The 25,377-nt window shown below is 37.3% G+C and overlaps 2 protein-coding genes across 3 annotated transcripts; one reads left to right on the top strand and one right to left on the bottom strand.

The window, feature by feature from the left end:
* Positions 1–14,331: 14,331 nt before the first annotated feature.
* On the top strand, positions 14,332–17,036 carry LOC112790537 (pollen receptor-like kinase 3). The gene is made up of 2 exons (XM_025832984.3): positions 14,332–16,112; positions 16,181–17,036. The coding sequence occupies exons 1-2, from the start codon at positions 14,756–14,758 to the stop codon at positions 16,747–16,749; spliced, it is 1,926 nt and encodes a 641-aa protein (XP_025688769.1). The 5' UTR covers positions 14,332–14,755; the 3' UTR covers positions 16,750–17,036.
* Positions 17,037–17,547: 511 nt separating this feature from the next.
* LOC112790536 (sm-like protein LSM1B) lies at positions 17,548–24,733 on the bottom strand. 2 transcript variants are annotated; one of them, XM_025832982.3, is made up of 7 exons: positions 24,584–24,733; positions 24,436–24,502; positions 24,148–24,230; positions 23,068–23,136; positions 22,361–22,476; positions 22,206–22,268; positions 17,548–18,140 (listed from the first exon to the last, which is right to left on the bottom strand). In XM_025832982.3, exons 3-7 carry the CDS (start codon positions 24,206–24,208, stop codon positions 18,063–18,065), a joined length of 387 nt encoding a protein of 128 aa, XP_025688767.1. In that variant the 5' UTR covers positions 24,209–24,230; positions 24,436–24,502; positions 24,584–24,733; the 3' UTR covers positions 17,548–18,062. The 2 variants fall into 2 exon arrangements, with proteins under 2 accessions (XP_025688767.1, XP_072089063.1); XM_072232962.1 differs by having other exon boundaries at positions 24,436–24,689.
* Positions 24,734–25,377: the final 644 nt, after the last annotated feature.

Genomic DNA, 25,377 nt, shown 5'->3' with positions numbered 1-25,377 from the left:
TGCTTTTGCACTTTATTGTTTGTAACTTGGATCCTTTGAGGCCGTGACTGTATGGGTCCAACTTGTTTCTCGGTTTTCTCACTTTTGCTTGTATTTTTAGCGTCCCATAACTGATTTCTTTATGCTGGTCCCCTTCTAAGTTATTTTTGTAATCCTCTTTCTTGGACCTTTGTCAGGTCTCTTTCAAGGATTACTTTTATAACTTATCTTGTAGGAGACCGACTTCGTTAGGTCGATTTCTTCTAAGTTATTTTTGTAATCCTCTTTCTTGGACCTTTGTCAGGTCTCTTTCAGGGATTACTTTTATAACTTGTCTTGTAGGAGACCGACTTCGTTAGGTCGATCTCTTCTAAGTTATTTTTGTAATCCTCTTTCTTGGACCTTTGTCAGGTCTCTTTCAGGGATTACTTTTATAACTTGTCTTGTAGGAGACCGACTTCGTTAGGTCGATCTCTTCTAAGTTATTTTTGTAATCCTCTTTCTTGGACCTTTGTCAGGTCTCTTTCAGGGATTACTTTTATAACTTGTCTTGTAGGAGACTGACTTCGTTAGGTCAATCTCTTCTAAGTTATTTTTGTAATCCTCTTTCTTGGAACTTTGTCAGGTCTCTTTCAGGGATTACTTTTATAACTTGTCTTGTAGGAGACCGACTTCGTTAGGTCGATCTCTTCTAAGTTATTTTTGTAATCCTCTTTCTTGGACCTTTGTCAGGTCTCTTTCAGGGATTACTTTTATAACTTGTCTTGTAGGAGACCAACTTTGTTAGGTCGATCTCTTCTAAGTTATAGCAATTCCCCTTTAATAGGGTTGGCCAGACCTCTTTCCAGGGATTTGCTGATAACTTGGGTTGACTTGGTCCAACTCTTTAGTGTCGGCCAGTCTTTTTAAGTTATTATATAGCAATCCATAAGACCTCGTCAGGTTCTTTTTGGGATTACTTTCGATAACTTCTTGCATTATTCTGTGTTCATCTTTGCCGATTTGTAGATGGTGGTTTTTGTCCCGGTTTGATCGTCCTTTTAGGTGAATCGCGCTTTCACCTTTGTCGGTCGATCATTCCTATCAAGATCGTACAGTGAATCTGTTCTTCACTTTCTGTCGATCCGTTGCTTTATAATCGGACGATGAATGCTTCAGATTAATGCGTCTTGGGAATTCGTAGAATATCTGAAATGTATTTTATTCAAAGAAAGTGCAAATATATATATGCGGGAGTTTTCCGTAGCCTTAAGTCGGATTAAATCTCAATCTTGACACCTCATTAAAAAACCTTTTCAGGAAAAAGAGTGCATCTTGTGATGAGATCTTTTACCTGTCCTAGCTATAGTACCTTCTTAGGTTACAGGCGTGCCATGATCTGGGGAGTTCTCGTCCCTCGAGTTCGGACAATCTGTAGTAGCCCTTCCCAAGTACTTTTGTGACTCGGTAGGGTCCTTTCCAGTTGGCTGCCAGCTTTCCTTCTCCGGGTCGAGTTGTTCCAATATCATTTCAGATTAAGATGAGATCATTCTCAGCAAAACCTCTTGGCACTACCTTTTAATTATACCTGGAAGCCATTCGCCGCTTTAGTGCTTCTTCTCTGATCTGAGCTTTTTCTTGGATTTCCGGAAGTAGGTCGAGCTCTTCTCTTTGAAGTTGAGAGTTGGTTTGTTCATTGTAGTGGACTACTCGGGGAGACCCTTCCTTGACTTCTATTGGAATCATTTCCTCCACTCCGTATGCTAATCAAAATGGTGATTCGTTTATAGTAGAATGGGGGGTTGTTCGATACGCCCATAGGACTTGTGGAAGTTCCTCGACCCAAGCCCCCCTTGCTTCTTGCAGTCTCCCCTTCAGCCCGGCCAATGTGACTTTGTTGGCCGTTTCGGCTTGTCCATTGGCTTGGGGATGTTCGACGGAGGTGAACTGGTGTTTTATATTCAAGTCGGCCACTAGTTTTCTGAAGCCTGCATCTGTGAATTGGGTGCCATTGTCTGTGGTGATGGAGTATGGGACCCCAAACCTTGTAACGATGTTCCTATATAGGATTTTCTGGCTTCTTTGAGCAGTGGCATTGGCTAGGGGTTTTGCCTCGATCCATTTTGTGAAATAATCTACCCCTACTATGAGGAATTTTACTTGTCCCGATCCTTGTGGAAAGGGTCCGAAAAGATCGAGTCCCCACTTTGCAAATGGCCAGGGTGAGGTTACACTGATGAGTTTTTCCGGCGGGGCGATGTGAAAGTTGGCATGCTTCTGGCATGGTGGACATGTCTTTACAAATTCTGTAGCTTCCTTTCGTAGAGTTGGCCAATAGAATCCCGCCCGGAGTACCTTTTTGGTGAGAGCTTGCGCTCCAAGATGATTGCCGAAAATGCCGCTGTGTACTTCCTCCAAGACTTCCTTTGTTTTGGAGGTCGGTATGCACTTAACAATGGTATTGAGATCCCTCTTTTGTACAAGGTGTTGTTTATGATAGTGTAGTATTGTGCCTCCCTTTTTAACCTCTTTGCCTCTTTTTCATCTGTAGGGAGAGCTTCTGTTTTGAGGTAATTAATTATGGGGGTCATCCATCCTTGATCCCGACCTGTTATGGCTAGGACTTTTTCTTCTCCCGATATTGACGGGTTCTGCAGTATTTCCTAGATGAGGCTTCTATTGTTGCCCCCTGGTTTGGTGCTGCCTAGTTTTGAGAGTGCGTCAGCTCAGGCATTTTGCTCGCGGGGTATGTGGCAGATCCTATATTCCCCGACTTGTCCGAGCTGTTCCTTGGTTTTATCCAAATAATTTTTCATTGTAGGATCTTTGGCTTGGTAGCTCCCTGTTATTTGTGAGGAAACGACTTATGAATCGCCATAGATGTTGAGTTTCCGAGCTCCAACTTCTCTAGCCAGCTTCAAACCAGCTAATAACGCTTCATATTCCGCCTGGTTGTTTGAGGCCGGGAATCCGAATTTGAGGAAAAGCTCAAGTTGGGTTCCTTGGTTGCTTTCGATTATCACACATGCACCACTTCCGGTTTTATTCGAGGAGCCGTCCACGTATATATTCCACTCTATGGGGATCTCCGGGGTGTCTGTGAATTCTGCAATGAAGTCGGCTAGGTATTCTGATTTAATGGCTGTTCGTGCCTCGTATTGGAGGTCAAACTCGGACAACTCGATTGCCCACTGTAGGATTCTTCCTGCTAGATCTGTTTTCTGTAATATCCTCTTTATGGGCTGGTTGGTCCGAACCTTAATGGTATGCACTTGGAAGTACGGGCGAAGTCGTCAGGATGTGAGTAGGAGAGCGTAGGCAAACTTCTCTATTTTCTGGTAGTTCAGCTCTGACCTCTACAGTGCTTTGCTAAAGAAGTAGACAGGTTGTTGCCCACCCTCGTCTTCTCTAATTAGTGCTGAGGCTATTGCCTGGCTTTCTACTGCGAGGTACAATATGAGTGGTTCTCCTTCTTATGGTCAAGATAGGATAGGTGGCCGTCCCGAGAATTCTTTGAAGTCTCGGAAGGCTTGCTCACATTCCATTGTCCACTCGAAGTTTTTTCCCTTCCTTAAAGTAGCGTAGAAAGGGAGGGATCTTATCACTGACCCTGCTAGGAATCTGGACAAGGCCGCCAATCTCCCATTTTGTTGTTGTACCTCTTTGACACAGGTTGGGCTCTTCATGTTGAGTATGGCCTGGCATTTATCTGGATTTGTCTCGATTCCTCTTTGTGTGAGCATAAAGCCCAAGAACTTACCTGCTTCCACGGCGAAGGTGCATTTAGCCTGGTTAAGTCGCATGCCATGCTTCCGTATGGTGTCGAATACTTGAACCAAGTCGGACAGTAATATTTCTTCACTTTGTGTCTTTATCAACATGTCATCCACGTAGACCTCCATGATTTTTTCGATGTGATCTGAGAAGACCTTATCATTAGCCTCTGATAAGTAGCTCCCACGTTCTTAAGGCCGAAAGGCATTATGATGTAACAATAGTTTGCTTTGAGTGTTAAAAACGAGGTTTTTTCTTGATCCGGTGGATACATTGGGATCTGGTTGTACCCCGAGTATGCGTCCATAAACGAGAGATACTTATATCCCGATGAGGCATCTACTAGAGCATCGATGCTTGGGAGTGGATAAGGGTCTTTTGGGCAGGCTTTGTTGAGGTCGGTGTAGTCGGTGCACATTCGCCACTTCCCATTTGACTTTCTCACCAAGACGATGTTTGCTAGCCATAGTGGGTACTTAACTTCTCTTATGAACCCTGCCTCTAGTAGTGCTTGCACCTGTTCTGCTACAGCTGGACACCATTCTGGCCGAGTTTTCTTCGTCTTTGTTGTACCGGCCGGGATCCCGAATAGACTGCCAACTTGTGGCTCATCAGTTCGGGATCTATGCCTGGCATGTTGGCAGCTTTCCACGCGAAGAGATCAACATTATCTCATAGGAACTGTATGAGTGATTCCTTTGCATCTCCTTTCAGGATCGTGCCAATATTAGTTGTCTTATCCGAGGTGTCTCCAATCTAAACTTTCTCTACTTCACCTTCGGGCTGTGGACGGAGTTCTTCTCACCTCTGAACTCCACCAAGTTCGATTGTGTGGAACTCTCCTCCTTCGCCTCTGAGGTTTAGACTTTTGTTATAACAGTGACGCGCCATCTTTGATCTGCTTTTATTGTAGCTATCCCTTCTGCAGTTGGGAATTTCATACATAGATGTGGAGTTGAAACTATTGCACTGAGTTGGTTTAACGTTGTCCGACCTATTAAAGCATTGTAGGCTGAGCTTACGTCAACCACGATATAGTCTATCTTGAGTGTTCTGGATTGGTTCCCCTTTCCGAAGGTTGTATGTAGCGATATGTATCCAGTGGTTGTACTGGGGTATCCCCAAGTCCGAACAGGCTGTTCGGGTATGCTCTTAGCTCTTTTTCTTCTAAGCCGAGCTTGTCGAAGGCAGTTTTGAATAAGATGTTGGTGGAGCTTCTTTGGTCAATTAATGTACGATGGAGGTTGGCATTTGCCAGTATGATAGTGATGACCAGGGGGTCGTCGTGTCCTGAGATTATTCCGGAGGCGTCTTCTTTGGTAAACGTGATTGCTGGGATGTCTGGCGCCTCCTTCTTTCCTTCGACATGGTATACTTCTTTGAGGTGTCGCTTGCGAGATGATTTGGAGATTCCTCCTCCCGCAAACCCGCCGTGTATCACGTGGACGTGTCTCTCCGGTGTGCGAGGTGATCGCTCAGACCGTCCGACATCTTCATCCCTTCTTCTTTTTCTTGGCTCTTCGTCCCGGTTGGCCAAAAACCGATCTAGTTTTCCTTCTCTTACTAATTTTTCTATGACATTTTTCAAGTCGAAGCATTCGTTGGTGGAATGTCCTCGGACTCGATGATACTCACAGTATTCGTTTTGATTTCCTCCTCCTCTTTTGCCTTTGAGTGGCCGAGCTGGGGGTATTTTTTGTGTATGGCTTTGTAAACATCTACGAAGGATACCCTAAGAGGGGTGTAGTTATGATATTTTTTGATTTTCTCCCCGGAGCGATCTTCCTTTTTCTTGGATTCTTTATCTTTATCTCGGTAGGCGGAACCGAACCTCGAGGCTTCCCCAAGTCGAGAATTCTCCTCCATGTTGATGTTCTTCTGCGCCCGTTCTTGTACTTCGTCCAAGGATGCAGGGTACTTCTTTGATATAGATTGGCTAAACGGTCCTTCTCGTAGGCCATTTATAAGGCCCATAATGGCAGCTTCTGTTAGTAGACTTTGTATGTCCATGCATGTTTTGTTGAATCTTTCCATGTAGTTACAAAGACTCTCCCGATCTCCTTGCTTGATTCCTAGTAGGCTGTGTGCGTGTTTAGCCTTATCTTTTTGTATGGAAAATCTGGCCAGGAACTTTTTGGCCAGGTCGTCGAAGCTTGAGATGGACTTTGGAGGTAGGCTGTTGAACCATCTAATGGTTGTCTTGGTAAGAGTTGTTGGAAAGGTCTTGCAGCGAACTGCATCCGAGGCGTCAGTAAGGTACATTCTACTTCTGAAATTGCTGAGATGATGGTTAGGGTCTGAAGTGCCATCATACAGAGTCATATCCCGAAGTTTGAAGTCCTTTGAGATTTTGGTCTTCATAATTTCCCTGGTGAATGGATCTTGATCCTTGCGAGAGCTATCCTCTGGAGTGGATCGAGTAGCTTTAGTTTTGAGATCGGCTTCGAGTTTTAGAAGTTTATCATCTAATTCTCGGCGTCGCCTTATCTCCCGATGCAGATCATCTTCTTTTTCACGTTGATGTTGGGCTTCCTTCTCGAGTTGCTTTAATCGATCTTGAAGCGCCTCTATCACTCCTGGATTTGATGAATTTTTGTCCCCGTTGGGCTCCGGGGTATCTTTGAGTGTAACATCTGCGTTCTTGTGCGGCGTTCTATCTTCCAAACCTGAATCGTGGTCGTTGTCATGGTCGTCTGCCATGGTGATGGGATGACTTCCAGGTTCCCCGGCAACGGCGCCAATGTTCCGAGGGTTTACCTAAAACTGTAGGTCGATCTCGGACGAGATCTTCTGTGCTGGTCAGAGCCGACGTGTCCGGCAGGTGTGTAGCAGCCGGAGCTGGTGTGTCCGACTTGTGGAACCGAGAATGCTGCTGATCCCTTGTCAACGAAGGGTGGGGGTACCTGCAAGGGACTCCGATGCTTAAGTTAGCAAGGGTATTAAACAGGTATTGAGTAGAATCAGAGTATGAGTTATACCTGGGTGCTCCAGTGTATTTATAACGGTGAGATGTGACCTTCTTTAGATAAGATAAGTTAGTTATCTTATCTTATCTTATCTTTTGTCGAGGTCAGCTTATCTTCCATGGAACCGCCCTTATCTCTATAGGCTTGGGCTGCCCTTTGGTGCACGAAATTTTAATCCCAATATCAAAATCAAGATTTCTTATGATCTCGTACCACTAACCAGCAAGTGCACTGGGTCGTCCAAGTAATACCTTACGTGAGTAAAGGTCGATCCTACGGATACTATTGGTTTGAAGCAAGCTATGTTTATTTTATTATTCTTAGTCAGGATATCAATTAAAATTATCAGTTTGAATTATTAGAAAAATAAAAGAACGTGAAATAATTACTTGTTGTGCAGTAATGGAGAATATGTTGAGGTTTTGGAGATGCTTTGTCCTCTGAATTCCTGCAATGTAATATTCAACTCAATAGCATAATGCAAGGTTCCTTCCATGGCTATATTGTTAGTCTATACTTGAAATAGATTTAAAATTACGAATATAATTTTGATACTTATTTTAAAATAAAAAATTTCACATGGTCAATCAATAAGATTTAAGGATGGTCTAATTGCAGAGAATAACATTTATTTCACGCAGTCATATATACATACTATGTTTATATTTATTTTAGAACAGAAATATTAAAAAGAAAAAAAATATATAGTGTTACTTTTAGATTCATAACATTATTCTTTTTTAATTATATATTTTTATTTTTTTACAAAATTATTTACAATCCTTATGAATTTGACAAAAATCAAGGATGTTGATATAACAAATAAAGATTGAAAGTAATTTTAAAAGAAAATAAAAATATATAATTAAAAAATCATATTATTAATTTAAGAGTAACGTTATCATTATTTAAAAAAAAACATAAATGATTTTTCCTCTTTCATATGTAATTTTATTTAGTATGCGTTTCGGTTTAAGAAACTTTGAGAAATTACATGTAAAAAAAAAACGTTTATACATATGTATTTTGATTAATTAAATATTATTTTTATTTCAATAAAAAATGTTATGATTAATAAAAAATATTTTTGTTTTTTTTATTTGTAAATATTTAATAAAATTTAGTATTTACTTTAATAAGTGTATAATTAAAAATATAATTAAGTTAAGAAAGTGTGAGAACAAAATTAAAATTAAACTAGATAAAAAAACAATTTACTTAAATATATTTAACCTAGTAAAGCAGAAGGAAGAATATGGTCCAATGGTAAAGGTAAGAGGGTGTAAGTGTGTAACCAAAGAATGCTTCAAAAGTAAAAACAAGCCCTACATCGGTCCGAAGAGCAAGAGAAATGACTTCATATTAATATCAAAATTACAATTGAGTTACTAGAATTTAGATATGTAGAGATGAAAATTTGAAAATACAATGCACAAACAATATTTGAACAAGAGTAAGACTGTAGTGGAAAGCAATATCGAACCAAGAACTTCTTTAAGGCATTGATATAAAGATAAAATGGTTAGAAAACCAAAAGAAAATATTAAATTGTAGTCAATCAAATGTATTATGGTCAATGCTACAAAGATGTTTGTTCAATAGTTTTTTACTTCACAAAAACGTGTTTTTGTTATTAAGGAGACCATGAAATAAGAAGGTGGTTATTAACACGTGTAGACATATTGTCCTTGCTAAACTAAAATTTATTCATTTTTAAGATTAATAGATTAAGATTATTTAATCATAATTATTTTAAAAGAACTCAAAATGTGTGACTAACAAAATTTCAAAGGAACTCAAATAATGCTTAATTTGAGAAGTTGAAGGCAAATTAGTAATGACAAATATTAATATCTAATAAACAAAATTAAAAAATAAAAAAAATTAAGGATCATTATTAAAAAAGTTGGATAAACACAAACCAAATGTAATAACAAGTACACAATCACTACAGAGTCTAGATAGATAAATTCAATTGAATACTACTTTATAATTTTATAGGATATCAAAAAGCTACAACGTTATTCCACAACACAAGCACGAGACTATATGGAACACAGAGTAATTAAGAAAAGTAGAATATCCTACAAACTAAGATAAATCACTTCAAATATAAATTACATAAATATTATCTAAAACAACTCCTAGACTAGGAAGATCGGGAGATGGAGATTTTAGGTTTGACTTGAGAGGAGTTCCATGCTCAATTGGTACAGTCCTTATAGATTTATTTGGAATATATCTGAGACTTGGATTATAATCACTATAATCAGTTAGCATTATGCATTTATGATGATCAATTTCTTGAAATACTCATATTTAGTAGTTAGCTATAATTAAAGTGGTTCTTAAGAGAAGGCAATAAAATAGAAATAGTGGATAAAAGATATCTACCAGAAAGAAAGTTGGATCCACTATTAGAAGATAAAAAGTTAAAGAATGCCAAAGCTGCTGCCCCAGCAGCCACCAAAAACAACAATGACCAAAATCTAGAAACTTTTATGTTATCATACATACACTACTAATGACTTAGTTTAAATTGGTTTACAGAAAGTTAATATATGTTCATTCTACCTATATGGAACTAACGTGTGAACATTGTGTCTGCACAAGTGGTTTTATAATGGGTTAGGGTAGAAATTGCACCAAATAGTTTAATTCTAGGCTCAGATTATTTCCCGGAAAATTAAAATCCCGGTGGAGAGGACCATATGTGATTACAAGCATATCACCATATGGATACGTAGAGCTTCAGGATAATGATTCTAATAAAAAGTTCATTGTTAATGGACAGAGAATCAAACATTATCTTGAAGGAAATTTTGAGCAAGAATGCTCAAAACTGAGGCTTGATTAAAGCTCAGTAATAGTCCAGCTAAAGACAATAAAGAAGCGCTTGCTGGGAGGTAACCCAGCCATTTACAAAGTTTATTTATTCATTAATTGATTTTTACAGGTATATGTCAAGTATCTTCAAGGTAAAATAGCAATTGATTGAATTCACAGAGTTACAAGGGAATTTGGAAGCTCACTGGCATGAAAAAGCCAGAAAGAAATATTTTGGGCGTTGAACGCCCAAAAGAAGCACCTACTGGGTGTTCAACGCCAGTAAGGATAGCCATCTGGGCGTTAAACGCCAGAAAGGAGCACCTTCTGGGCGATCAACGCCAGATTTGCAGCATCCTGGGCGTTCAGAAAAACACCCAGTGACAAAGGACTTCCTGGCGTTCAACGCCAGAAAGAAGCAACAGCTGGGCGTTGAACACCCAGAAGAAGCAGCAATTGGGCGTTAAACGCCCAAAACATGCAGCGTTTGGGCGTTTAACGCCAGAATGTGAGGAGGAGGTAAAATTCATTTTTCTTCACAAATTTTCTAATTTTTATGTTTCAATTCATGATTTCTTGCATAAACATGTTTCAAAATATCATCCTTCAATTCCAAAAATTTTCTAATTTCTAAAATCCTTTTTTTTTCAAATATATCCAATGTATGTTAATCCATAAACACAAATCTTTTTCCAATCCAACTCTTTTTCAAATCTTTTTCAACTCATCATATCTTTTGAATTTCAAAATTGCCTCTCCCTCTATTCCTTTCCTATCCTTTCTTTTGCTTGAGGACAAGCAAACCTCTAAGTTTGGTGTGATTTGCCATGATCACTGAGCTAAAACTCATCAAGATCATGGCACCTAAGGGAACAGGAAGAGCAAGGATGTGACTTGAAGGAACTGAAGCGTCAGAAATTATCTCTTGAAGGATCAAGCATCCCACAGACTAGAGGAACACCCACTTCCCAAAATAAAGGTTGTTGAGTCCTAATATTTGCCTTAACTCTATGATAACTGTTCTTATTATGAATTTTCCTTAGAAGTTATATATTAGTAGTAGTAATTAGTATCTCTATTTTGATTTTATCTCCAATTAAGCTATAATTTATTTTTCTCATCATCATCAAACATGAATAAAATAGTAGATTTTTAGAAAAAAGAGGCAATATTTTTTCGAGTTCTTAATAAGGAAAATTCTAATTATTTATATGTGGTGGCAATACTTTTTGTCTTCTGAATGAATGCCTGAACAGTGCATATTTTTTATATTGAATTTTATGAATGTTAAAATTGTTGGCTCCTGAAAGAACTATGAACAAGAGAAATGTTATTGATGATATGAAAAATCATAAAATTGATTCTTGAAGCAAGAAAAAGCAGTGAAAACAAGTTTGCGAAAAAAAATAAAAAGTCAGTAATTTGCGAAAAAAAAAAGCAAAAGAGTTAGAAAAAGCCAATAGCCCTTTAAACCAAAAGGCAAGGGTGAAAAGGATCCAAGGCTTTGAGCATCAATGGATAGGAGGGCCCAACGAAATAAATCCAGGCCTAAGCGGCTAAATCAAGCTGTCCCTAACCATGTGCTTGTAGCATGCAAGTCCAAGTGAAAAGCTTGAGACTGAGTGGTTAAAGTCGTGATCCAAAGCAAAAGAGTGTGCTTAATAACTCTGGACACCTCTAATTGGGGACTTGAGCAAAGCTAAATCACAATCTGAAAAAGTTCACCCAGTTATGTGTCTGTGGCATTTATGTATCCGGTGGTAATACTGGAAAACAAAGTGCTTAGGGCCACGGCCAAGACTCATAAAGTAGCTGTGTTCAAGAATCAACATACTAAACAAGGAGAATCAATAATACTATCTGAATTCTGAGTTCCTATGGATGCCAATCATTCTGAATTTCAAAGGATAAAGTGAGATGTCAAAACTGTTTGGAAGCAAAAAGCTACTAGCCCCGCTCATCTAATTAGAATCTGAGCTTCACTCAAAATTCTGAGATATTATTGCTTCTTGATTTTCTTTGTATCCTCTTTTATTTATCTAGTTGCTTGAGGACAAGCAACAGTTTAAGTTTGGTGTTGTGATGAGCGAATATTTTACACGCTTTTTGGGGGTATTTTCATGTAGATTTTAGCATGTTTTAATTAGTTTTTAATATAATTTTATTAGTTTTTAGGCAAAAATCATATTTCTAGACTTTACTATGAGTTTGTGTGTTTTTCTGTGATTTCAGGTATTTTCTGGCTGAAATTGAGGGAGCTGAGCAAAAATATGAGTTAGGCTGAAAAAGGACTGCTGATGCTGTTGGATCCTGACCTCTCTGCACTCGGAATGAATTTTTTGGAGCTACAGAAGTCCAATTGACGCGCTCTCAATTGGGTTGGAAAGTAGATATCTAGGGCTTTCCAGCAATATATAATAGTCTATACTTTACGCGAAGATAGACGACGTAAACTGGCGTTCAACGCCAGTTCCATGTTGCAGTCTGGCGTCCAGCGCCAGAAACAGGTTACAAGTTGGAGTCCAGCGCCCAAAACACGTTACAACCTGGCGTTCAACTCCAGAAACAGCCCAAGCACGTGAGAAGATTAAGTCTCAGCGCCAGCACACACCAAGTGGGCCCCAGAAGTGGATTTCTGCACCAATTAGCTTAGTTTACTCATTCTCTGTAAACCTAGGTTACTAGTTTAGTATTTAAACAACTTTTAAAGACTTATTTTGCAGCTAATGACATTTTTAGATTTGAATTATATACTTTTTGACGGCATGAGTCTCTAAACTCCATTGTTGGGGGTGAGGAGCTCTGCAGCGTCTCGATGAATTAATGCAATTGTTTATATTTTTCCATTCAAACATTCGTGTTCCTATCTAAAGATGTTCATTCGCGCTTAACTGTGGAGAAGGTGGTGATCCGTGACACTCATCACCTTCCTCACTCCATGAATGTGTGTCTGACAACCACCTCCGTTCTACATCAGATTGAATGAGTATCTCTTAGATTCCTTAATCAGAATCTTCGTGGTATAAGCCGGATTGATGGCGGCATTCATGAGAATCCAGAAAGACTAAATCTTGTCTGTGGTATTCCGAGTATGATTCCAAGATTGAATGACTGTGACGAGCTTCAAACTCCTGAAGGCTGGGCGTTAGTGACAGACGCAAAAGAATCATTGGATTCTATTCCAACCTGATGGAGAACTGACAGATGATTAGCCGTGCTGTGACAGAGCATTTGGACCATTTTCACTGAGAGGATGGGAAGTAGCCATTGACAACGGTGACACCCTACATAGAGCTTCTTTTCTCATTTGAATTTCTTTAATCTCCTCCTTCCTTTTCTTCTTCCATCACCTCCTATTCCATCATCATTATTATCATCATCATCGTCTTCTTCTTATATGTATAACACTTTAAATTCAAAATGCACTGAAATTTCTTAATAATGATGACACATAAACAAACTCAGTTCAAAATAAAGTCATACTAAAAGTATACCTTACCTAAATCCAAAATGCACCGAAATTAAATTAAAAATGTACCAAAATTACTGACGATACACGAATAAACTCGGTTCAAAATAAGCATAGACCAAGTGCACTGTATTTAAATCCAAAATACACTAAAATTACTTAATGATGCTGTCATCATCTTCGTTTTTTATTTATCTTTTCCTTCTTGTTTTACTTTCTCATGATTCTTCTTGTTTTACTCTCTTAACAAGAATAAAAACAAGAAAAAATCAAATAAAGAAGAAAAAGAAATACATAATACTACAAAGTCACTAGGAAGATGAAGAACCCTACATTCATTCAACTAAATAAGATTGTAATACATTACAAACATGTTCATTCAAATTTAATATGAGAAGCAATGCTTCTAAAAAGAAGAAATAAAAGCAACAGAAAAAAGATAAATAAAGAAGAATAAAATGAAGAAAAAAAATACAACATTAAAAAAGATATGTTTATGCTTTTGTAACAAAATTTTGGAGTAAAAATTAAGAAATTTATATATTATTGTTAAGAAATTTTGGTGTTATTTGTTCTGATGAATTATGCATAATTCAAAACTCTTCCTCTTTTTTCTCTTCATCATTTGCTACTTCTTCTTCTTCTTTTTCATCTTTATCTTCTTTATCTTTTTTTTATTTCGTTTTCTCATAATTCTTTTTTGTTTCATTCTTTTAAGAGAAATAAAGCTAAAAAAAAGAGAAGAAAAATCAATTACTAAAAAAAATGAGTAAAAAAACCGCAACAATAAAAGAATGTCGATGGATAGAAAACTCACAAAGAAAAAGAAACGTGAAAAAATAGAAACACGCGCAAAAGAAGAAGAAGGAGGAACACAAAGAAGAAGAATAATATAAAATGACTTGAAGTTGGAGTGTGTATCAATTTAATTAAATTTAGTTGTTAAAAAAAATTTAGATATGTAACAACTACATAGCAACTTGAAATGCCATTGTTTGATTTTAAAACTGAAATTTTTTTTTAAAAGGTAGACAATGATAATACTAAATAATATGAATAATAAATATGTCGAATGTTTAATTCAATATGTATGCAAATGATTATGATGATTATTTTTAATTAAATAATTATTTCTTTTGATTCGATTTATTCATGTACAATTAACAATAATTAAATGCTTAATTCCCTAAGTGTGTAAATAATATCTTTTTAGTTTATTAAATTAATTTTAAAATTTATTATTTACATTATTTATAAAAATCATTATCTATCTAAAAAAGTCCAAAATTTTTCCTTAATTTCCAAAGAGATATATATCCTGCAATGCATTATGTGACCGGTCTACGGCAAAACAAACAAAATATTGCACGCACACTCCCTCCAATCCCGGTCTATCTATATCATCTCCGAATATTATTCCTCTGACCATCTATTCTTAGCACATTACATGGTAATTCTGGCAACAACACCATCATCACCAATTCCACCCCACGCACACTCTCTCTCCCCCTCCCTCCAAACCCCACCCTTCCCCCCAACATGGCGCGCACACACAAAACAACAAAACAAAGGGGCAACAAATTAGACCCCTAAAAAATCTTCATCTTCATAGACAACAGGAAGAAACCAAATACTTTAACCTCAACATCTCCGAGCAGCGGTCCATTCTCAAACCCAAGAGCCTCTAACGTCTAACCAACACACACACATTCCCTCAAAGGCTCTCGGCATTACCAATAAATTAAATTAATAAGAAAAAATAATGGCCGCTGTTCGCTCTAACAACCACAACCGCCGCAGTCACGTTTTCTACGTGTTCTTGTTCATTGCTGTCTCTCTCTACAGCCTCCCACTGTCTCTCTCAGGCGACGCGGAGTCCCTTCAAAAGCTTAAACAATCCTTCACCAACGGTGATCGAGTGCTGTACACGTGGGAACCCAACACGTCACCTTGCGAAAACTGGATGGGCCTGATGTGCGTCGACGGCATGGTAATGGGCATTCGCCTCTCTGACATGGGCTTGTCTGGTACCATCAACATAGACGCTCTTGCCGAGATCCCCGGGCTCAGGACCCTAAGCTTCACCAACAACAGCTTCACGGGTCCAATCCCTGACTTCAGCAGGCTCGGCGCCATCAAAGTCCTCTTGCTCTCCTACAACCAATTCTCCGGGCCCATCCCTTCCGATTTCTTCTCCAAATTGACTTCCCTAAAGAAAGTTTGGATCGACTCGAATAACTTCTCTGGCCAGATACCCGAATCTTTGATGGAGCTAGCGCTTCTCAAAGAGCTTCACATCGAGAACAACCACTTCACCGGAAGGATACCCGCTGTGAAGGAAGATTTGACCTCGTTCAACGCATCCTACAACAACCTCGAAGGTCCTATACCGGAAGCGCTGGCTAGGTTCGGTGAGAATGCGTTTGCTGGTACCGGGAACGAGAAGCTTTGCGGGAAGCCGTTGAGGAGAAGCTGCGATAGTAGTGGCTTGCCTTCCTCGTCATCCTACACGTTACCACCGCTTGATAAGAATCAAGGGTCAGGGCCAGGGTGGGGCATGAAGATTATCCTGTTTCTGTTCTTGGCTGCAGTGGCAGCGCTTGTGTTCGTGTTCGTAAAGGCGCGGCGGAGGAACGATGAGTTCGGGTTGATGGGGAGAATAAACAGTGTGGATTCGATGGTGGACATTCACGTGACGAGTACGAACGGCTACAGGGCGCCGGAGGGAGAGGGGTCGGTGGGGATGGCGAAGAGAGGGGATTCGAACAAAGGAGGGGCGCGGGGGAAGGGAGGGGGAATGGGGGACCTTGTAATGGTGAACGACGAGAGAGGGGTGTTTGGGCTGCAGGATTTGATGAAGGCGTCGGCGGAGGTGCTGGGGAACGGGGGGCTGGGATCGGCGTACAAGGCGGCGATGACGAACGGGCTGTCGGTGGTGGTGAAGAGGATGAGGGATATGAACAAAATGGGAAGGGATGTGTTTGACGCTGAGATGAGGCAGTTTGGGAGGATGAGGCATAAGAATATATTGGGGCCTTTGGCTTACCATTACCGTCGGGAGGAGAAGCTCTTCGTTACTGAGTATATGCCCAAAGGCAGCTTGCTTTATGTCTTGCATGGTATGCTATGCATCTCTTTATTAACATTTAAAGGAATGTAGAAACTATTTTGATTATTTTTATTTCAGGTGACAGAGGAACAGCCCATGCAGAGTTGAACTGGCCGACCAGGTTAAAGATTGTGAAGGGAATAGCAAGAGGGTTGTCATACCTCTACACTCAATTTTCCACCTATGACCTTCCCCATGGAAACCTCAAGTCCAGCAATGTCCTCCTCAGTGATGACTATGAGCCTCTCTTAGGTGACTTCGGATTCCACCCACTCATCAACCCCACGGCCGCCGTTCAAGCCATGTTCGCCTACAAATCCCCTGACTATATTCAGTACCAAAAGGTCTCCCAGAAGACCGACGTCTACTGCCTCGGTGTCCTCATCCTCGAGATCATTACCGGCAAGTTCCCTTCCCAGTATCATAGCAATGGAAAGGGTGGCACTGATGTTGTTCAACGGGTATTCACGGCGATTTCCGAGTCCAGGGAAGAAGAACTCATCGATCCAGAGTTGCAAGGGAACATGGGATCGCAAACTCAGATGTTGCAGCTTATCCACATTGGTGCTGATTGCACTGAGAGCAATCCTGACAAAAGACTTGCCATGAAGGAAGCCATTAGAAGGATAGAGGAGGTTCAAGTGTAAATAATAAAAAATTATTAAAAACAAGCTTCTTCTTGTTATGTCCATAAAGCTTAGCTTTTAGCTCTTGTTGCCTTTCGTAGGTAAGGGAATTATTACAGGCCTTTGTACTAAGAGGTGGTTTTGTCATTTTGTGTAACAAGGTGAAATTCAAATGATAATTTTTTCACCCATATTAGTGTCTCACTTTTGTAAGCCTAGTTTATAATTACAAGTGTGTTGTGTTGTGTTAATGATCACAGGATCTCGGTCTTTAAAATTTTATGAAACAACATGATCAAGTTAGTACATTTTTTCTCCTTCATTTTTCTCTTTACATTCTCTCTTTTCTCTAAATGGAAAAATATAGATGAACAATGAAAATATTAAACAATGTAAACAATAGATATATCAGATGTTCATTTTACTAGTGTACAGAATGTCTCCACTAAACATGAGTTCAATTTTATTTTTTAATGTAAATACTCTTATAATCCAAACAACTTCTGCATTTCTAATAGTAGTAGTGCCTTTTATTGAACATCTTTAAGTGGTTTAGGAAAAAAGATCGAAAAAACATCCCATTAAAATGGTAAATGAGATGAAGGATAAACAAGAGACAAAATAAAAGAAAACCATACATGAGATTATAAAAAATGATCTATGTATAAACAATCTCATTATAAACATATATAATAAAATTCAATGACATTTGATTCATATAGCTCAACTCACCTAGTAAATCAGACTTTGTTGTTTATACTAAATCCATGGATTTTTTTTCAATATTCATTATAACGTTTATATTAACTCCATGCCCAATTTTGTGATACTAATAGCAGATGCAGCGTCTAATAGTTACTTTGATATTGTCATACATACAACAAAAGATAATAGTGTTATTCTCACCTACGGAGAACAGACCAAAAACAATCGACATTAGTCATTCTGAAAAGAGCATTGTAAATGATGATCATAAACACTGATTAATAACATCTTCACTATAAATCATTTTCTAAAACCAAACTAAAATTTTAAGTGCACAATAATAACACATACCCCCACATGCATTAGCATGAAAACTACATGCAGAAAGGGGCATGATAATTGTCAGCTTCTCTTTAGAGAAGCCAGAAAGTCACAATTTACTTTCATGGCCTCTGCTACAAAAAAGATCTAGCTGCCAAGAAATCTAATTTCCTATCGTGCCAGTTTCCACGACAACAAATGGCGCATTCTATCGTAAATTATTCTTCCATCCCCACGATCGAAAACGAGCCACAGCTGCATTAAAATTTGCAGATGGACCAGCTTGACTGGTAAGATGGCAGGATAGTTTAATCAAAATCAAGGAACTCCATCCTTTTCCTCATGGTGCCCTTTAGATCGGTAGCATCCCTTTCTGCCTTTTGAGCCTGGAAGTGTAAGCCAAATGAAATTAACCTAATTCATGTCAAAAAAATAATGAACAAATTTGCCAGCATACAATTTTGCAATGGCCACATAGTCCTTTTAGCTTTCAGTTGGAGATCGTGCTCAAATTTCCTTTTCCTCGGAGGAATTGGAGCAAACACCAGACAATGTGACACAACAACTAGGACTTATATGCATCAGACGATTTAAGTGCCAAATCATATATTAGGTTTACAATCAAACCATTAAAATTTAAAGGGCGTGCACAAGCATCCCGCATTAACGCAGGGTTCAGGAAAAGGCCGCACCCAAGGGGTGTAATGTACGCAGTCTAACCTGATAATTACATTAGTGGCTATTTCCACAGCTTGAACCTGTGACCTTGAAGTCACAAAGACAATTCAACTGTTGCTCCAAGGCTTCCCTTCTAAACCATTAAAATTTAAATCTCCTAATTCACACACGATTTTTTTTTGAAATCTCAATATTCATTGCCAATTACCCTTGATTTGATCTACTCTCTTTACCAAAGCCTTTATGGGCCTTTATCACATTACCAAACCACCTAAAATGATATTCTACCACATTTTTCATAATAGGCACTACGCAAACTTTTCCTTCAATGTAATAATTGGGTTAATAGTCAAATTAGTCCCTGAAAGATAAGGTATTCTTCAAATTCGTCCATGAAAGATTTTTTCAATCAAATTGGTCCATCAAAGATTAAAAGCTTAAGATACTAATTGGAGGCACAAAGAATGTTACACTTTAGCATATCAAAGTTATAATGCTAGTTATTTTCAAATAATCTGGCATAAAATAAACAAAAAGCTTTCCAATGACATCATTCTCTCAATGAGGATCCAAAAATTCTAATGAATTATAAAAAAATTATACTAACCTCCCCGTGAAGACTTAGGTTATGAGGTATGGCACACATCTTCCCTTAATTTCTCAAATGTGACACTAATATCTCGAAAGTTTGGGGAACATCAAAACCTAAGACCTTTATAGATTATAAAATGTGACACCAACTTACTTTGACATTTGGATAACATTACACCTTACATTCTAAGAGATTATGCATGTTGCAGAAACCATATGGAAAATGGATGACTATTTGCATAAATCTAGTTTTCTGTAGAAAATTCTATGGTCCTTTGCCAGGGTTTCAATACTGCGCCAAAACCTTCTTTACACTAAAAGTGCCATGAAGAGGGACTGGGTTTGTGATAGGGTTGCAAGGCTGGTACCTCAAGATAATACTAATAATTTATGGACCTTATGGACCTCCAAAGAGATAATGTACTCTGGGATGAGTAAAGGCAATGGGAAGAAAGGATAAAGGAAAAGGGGGGGGGGGGGGGTTAAAAGAGGAGGATGACAGGGAAATTGTTGCCATTAATAACCTAAATTGAAATAAAGGAATGAAATAAATGATAGAAGAGAGGTTCAGAACTTCAGAGTTAGAGAGGAAATGAAAGAGAGGAATGAACCAGAAAAAAGAAAAGAAAAGACTAATGTTCTGTAACAGAAGAGTCCCAAAAAGTGAGGTAAGGAAGAAATCGAAAAGGAAACCACCTGGAGAGGAGGGCCATCCGAAGGCAATGGCGATGTTGCAGCGGAGATACTGCAACGGCTTCTTCTGTTCTTCCTCAAGCAACAGATGGCGCCCTCAACAGCAAAGAGAATGACAGAGAAAGGAGACAAGGGAGGAAGAGGAGTTGGAGAGCCGGACAAACAGCCCCCTCGTTCGCCCGCCACCACCCCCACCCCTGGGACGGACAGTCCCCCTCGGCTGCCGCCCACCCACCCACTTTCCTACGGACGGACGGCCACCTCGGCTGCCTGCGCCGCGTGCCCCCACTCCCCAGACGGATGGCCACCCTCATGCCCCCACCCTGCTGAGGCGCTGACGGACGGTTGATTGAAGTAAGAGAGAATATATGAAATGCAAATCCAGTAAGGTAGTGTTTGTTTTCGAAGACAGGACACAGCATGGACAACACATGTTTAAAAAGTGTTTGGAAGCAGAGACATGGACACTGAACACATTGTCTCCGAGACAGTTTTTTATACTTTTGTGTCCACTCTTTTATTAAGGATAATGATAGACACGGGATTTAGAAGAGTGGACACAGATTTTTTTATAAATTTTGTTTTCCATTTTTTTCCATAAATATTTTTTATTATTTCACTATTACCCCTTCTTATTTTTCCTATTGCGTTGTTCTTAGAGAGCTACTTTCTTCTTCCTGCTCTTTTTCTATCTCTTTTTTTAGATACTCTCTCCTTTTTGTAGAATTTTTTATTGGGTGGATAATTCTTTCAATACCATTTTAACCTTGTATTATATTATTTGATTTGTAATAAAAATAATTAGTCTTAAAACTTTTGAAAGATAAATATTATTAAAAGTAAAATTGATCTTTTAAAATACTAAAAAATAATTTATAAGTTGTAATTGATTTTATATAATTTAAAAAAAATCAGTTTTTTTAAAAGAAAAATCAGTTTTTAGATTAAAAAAAATTGGTTTTCTAAATAAAAATAGATTTTTATGTGCAAAAACTAATTTTTTTATGTAAAAACGGATTCTTTTTTAAAATTGATTTTTTATTTAAAATTAATTTGGCTTATTAACCTAAACAAAATTTTTTATTAATCAAACTCAGATTTATTTTTTGTTAATCTTAACCATATATATTCCTACATATTAATAATAAATTTAAAAATAAAATAATTATATTTATAAATTTTATTTTAATATAAATACTATTATATATTTTTTTATTAAAATTTTTCGCCTCTTCAAACATTTTTTTCAAGTTCCGTCTCTACTCTTATGTACTCACATTACATTAGTGTCTTGTACATTGTATCCAAACATAATACACAAAAAGATAATTTTTAGTATCTTCGTCCTATTGTCTCTGTCTCTGTCCTGTCTCTAAAAACAAACCCAGCCTAACAGACCTATAGACTCAAACTTAGAATAGAATTGAAGACAACATCATCCCACTAGAGCTAAGTATCTTGGTTCATTATCCAAAATGATAAAGAGACAAAACAGATGGCTAAATGGAAGAGTGCTTCATGCATTATCTGAGATGAAAAAATTCCAATAAAGTCATGGTTATTGGATTGAGAGACAGAATCTTAACAGTAAAAGTAAACATCCACATAAGTTTAATGGTGTAGAAATGAGGTTGCTTAAATATATGAGTGGTTAAAACTAGACTATACAGCATTGGGAATGATCACATCAAGAGGTGGAGGAGACCTAAAAGAACTTTAGCGGAAATTCCATCCTCTGAAAGACTTAGTAAATCCACAGAAGCAAAAGGTTGTGTAAATAGTTTGCATAAAATGTTTGTTTCAGTGGGAAAGGGAGGTCCAGCTATCTATAATTCTAGTAGAGTAAAAAGATTATGGAAGGGAAGCAAAATTTCTCTCAAGGGTTGAAGTGTAAGCCCACATTTTGAAATTTGATTTATTAGAAACTTCTTTTCCTACTGAGAATTGGGGACAGGGGAATCAGACTTCAATTTGAATAAGTAAAATGTGGTGGTCTTATGTAATCAAGTTAGTAAACCTCCTTTGACAAATGAGGAATCTGCAGAGTGCAGCTGGCAGATTTCAAATATTTTGGTTTACACTTAACCTAAGATAAGGGAAAAAAATTAGAAGGGAAATTTACTGTCATTTGCTACCAGCAACTTGCATGTGAAAAGCACTGGTTGACTTTACAAATTCCCACTTGATAGTCCATAAAAAGAAAGAAAAGAAAATTCCAGAGTAACCAGTTGTTCCCAGACATTCTAAAATTCCAGCTATGCTTTATCTGGTTCAATTAACCATAGAACCCTCACCACAGCCCAGAAATTCGGAAAAAGTTAGCTACAAGTCATCAGTAAGCGATACAAGAGGATGCATAAAAAACAACCCAAGCAGCATTTGCATACAAGATTTAATTTGTCCATGGCCATTCATAATTATAATTTTTCTACTAATGATTGAGAAATAAATGTCCAATTATCTGATTATTAACTAATTGATGGATTTACCTTTCGTATTTCAGCCTCTGACACACAAGTCATATGTTGTGGAAGCTCCTCCTTACCCAAATCCTATCCATTGATAAAAAGATAGTAACATTATTTAGACCCTTTTGTGAAGTAACTGATAGTAGTCAAATAACATAAAATGAGCAAAAACACACCAGCTCTCCAATTAAGACAACATTTTCTCCACGAATCACATATAAGCCTAAAGGGACATCACAATAAAGATCACCAACAATCAATCGCTCACATGCACCTTCAAGAACAACATTAGCTGTACATAGCCATCATCACAATGTCAGTCAATATTAGAAATAATAATAAGGTTAAATTAAGTTTTTGCTCTCTAAATGTTATCTTGATATAAACAATTCTAAATAGATCCCTTGTTATTACCTTCAGGTATGACCCTTGATTGAAGTATGACATGTAAAACAGTATCCCACTTCATTTCATGACAAATACAAATGAATTCTCTATACGGAATACTAATCTATGTTATCTTCATCTTCTAGATCTCCCCTTAACACATAACAACAAAAGTATTTACAGCCAATAAAAGCCTAAGATTGTATTGTTCATTATTTCACTTTCATCCGCCCATCGCAGCACTTTACTTCTTTCCCCCTCCTTTCATGTTCTCAGCCACAAATGTTAGCTCAATTCAGTGCTAACAGTGGTACAGCAGAGCGAAAAGGGGAGATAATTATTTAAAAACATTTACAAGCACAAGGACTCAATTCAAAAGAAAAATAGAACAAATCAATTTAAAAATCAATGTAGTGTAGAGACCAAAAACTTAATTTAACCTAATAATAATAACAGAATTGATACATGTAAGATGCAGATAGGACAGATACGTTACCAAATTGATCTAAAGAGCGCAATAACCCCAAAAGTTTTCGACCATCTCTCAAGAGAACAAGAAGTTTTTCTGTGAAAAATAACATAAATTGGTAAGAAATTTTTTGTCATGAGTTGCCATATCGCACCATTCAGTGCACTTTAACCGAAGATGCAAATCTAAATACATATAATAAAATAATGTCACCAGACAACCAAGTTTCCAGATAAAGAACGCAAACTGTAGTACAGAAAGTCAGAAACAGAGATTGATTTTGAACATTTTCGAGTGATAGAACCAGAGTGTTATTTATACCCTGAAATGCAACAATCTATAGCATTGTTTTAGAGTTCAGAACTTCCATGACTGGTTGCCATACATTAAACTGGTAATTGATAGTAACCTCCCAAAAGATGAAAAAACACAGAAATACTCACAGAAAATCACCCACTAAAACAACTGGCTGGGAGCTCTAAAAGTAGGTTCCTTTATGTCATCTCTTACTCGGATATTTGTTAGATGTTCACTGATATTAAAGAAGAATTTAATAAGTGTCAAGACGTAGATGCAGCCATGCAGGAGAGCTGTCCTCTCTACTTTGGGTACATAATGTAGCCACTACCATGACCTAAACCTAGCCCTTTGACCCAAATGCCCACTTGAACAACCTGCGCTAAGCCGCTAACCCTCAGCGTGCCAATTAGTTCTCAACTTTCAATTCTCATTCCACAAAAAGCTTCCTTTATTAAAATACATCTTTTCATCCAGCATTCTATGGATTCATATCGAAGCACTACAAGTAAATATCTTACACTCACAAAATAAGTACCAGAAATCGGACACCACAACTTTTTCAGCACAGATAAAAATTTAAAAAAAAATATCACTACTGAAATCCCCAGGTGATGTACAAATCCGGAATGAAACAGCAATCCATGAGTTAACCCAAAAATAAAATAAAATAAAATGAAGAACCCAAAATTGGGAGCAAGTTCCTATCATCAGAAAAGATTCAGACATGATATTTAAACACCAATCGCATAAGTTCGAAATAAGCAAAGAATTTAACAACCAAAAAAAGCGAAAGATAGAGATTCATACTGTCAAGGTACGTGGCAAGGGAGGTAGAGAGCAAGACGTCATCTGGAGCAGGCCAAGACATTGAATTAATTCGGTTTTGGCACCTGAAAACATCAAGCAAGTATGATCCAAAACCTACTTCAAAATCTCAAATACAATTAAAAATAAAGAATTGCAAATTGGTGCCCATTACATGCATTTTCAGCCTCCCTTCTTTAAAATCATACAAATTAACCAAACAAGACTAGGAAAAAGAAACCCTCTTTAATAATTCAAGAACATTTAGCATTTTTAAGGGTTAGGTTGGACCTTTTGGATCCGCAACTTCCGTCTGAAGAAAGATTTGCTTCTTCGATGTTCTTTGTCTGTTTCCCCTCTGAGATGTATGAGAGTGAGAGTGAGGGTAAGAGATAGAAAAAGGGTATGAAAAGATTGAAAACAAAGCTTCGACTCTCACTCTCTGTGTTTGACCCTCGGAACCTTCTGTTTGGTCGGAGACGCCTTTCGTTCCGTAACACTTCCGAAGATATTTGATACTTCACAAATGAGAATCTCAAAATTGCAACTTTCGCTCGGTAACTTTAGTATTGCACAAATAGGCTGATGCAGAATCCAAATTTACACGTACATCTTTGGCTAAATTTTTTTAGGTTTAATTATAATTTTATTAAATTTTTAATTAAATTTTTATATATTTTTTAATTGATTTTTTATATTATTTTTATTTTTATAATTATGTTTATTTTATATTAAAAATATTAAAATTAATTTAATAATTTTATCAAAATATATGTAATAAAAAATTTAATTAAATTTTTAATTATAAATATTTTAAATTTATAAAAAAATATTCAATTAATTCTAATATTTTTATATTAAAAAAATTAATTATAAAATTAAAATAGTATAAAGATCTAATTAAAAATAAAAATATATAATAACTTAATTAAAAATTTAATAAAATTATAACACTAGTTAATAGAATAATTAAACTATTTTTTACTTATGGGACCGAAATGGATAAAGTTCCTAAAAAGTTAGGTTTTTTTTTGGAATTTTTCCAAAGATGAGACCGTTTTGCAAATTGTCAAATTGGAGGGACCGGTTTAAAATATTTATTTTCAATTCACGAGAAGATCACAGGGTGATTTCATGCATTGATTTTTTTAATTGTTTCATTACATAAATGGAATGATTCGATTTGTACAAGATATTTTTTAATTTATAAAAATATTATTTATATATTAAAAT

This window comes from Arachis hypogaea, chromosome 3 (assembly GCF_003086295.3).
Source record: "Arachis hypogaea cultivar Tifrunner chromosome 3, arahy.Tifrunner.gnm2.J5K5, whole genome shotgun sequence".
Classification (NCBI taxonomy): Eukaryota; Viridiplantae; Streptophyta; class Magnoliopsida; order Fabales; family Fabaceae; genus Arachis; species Arachis hypogaea.
Note: the sequence above shows the minus strand (reverse complement) of the source record. Positions and strands in the feature narration are given on the sequence as shown.

Bases quoted from the DNA above. Each gene is read 5' to 3' on its own strand.
- LOC112790537 (XM_025832984.3), top strand. From the start codon at position 14,756: ATGGCCGCTGTTCGCTCTAACAACCACAACCGCCGCAGTCACGTTTTC. The intron at 16,113-16,180 runs GTATGCTATGCA...TTTTTATTTCAG, and splicing joins CTTGCTTTATGTCTTGCATG to GTGACAGAGGAACAGCCCAT.
- LOC112790536 (XM_025832982.3), bottom strand. From the start codon at position 24,208: ATGTCTTGGCCTGCTCCAGATGACGTCTTGCTCTCTACCTCCCTTGCC. The intron at 22,477-23,067 runs GTAACGTATCTG...GGCTATGTACAG, and splicing joins GCGCTCTTTAGATCAATTTG to CTAATGTTGTTCTTGAAGGT. The intron at 18,141-22,205 runs GTAAATCCATCA...TTACACTTCCAG, and splicing joins CAGAGGCTGAAATACGAAAG to GCTCAAAAGGCAGAAAGGGA.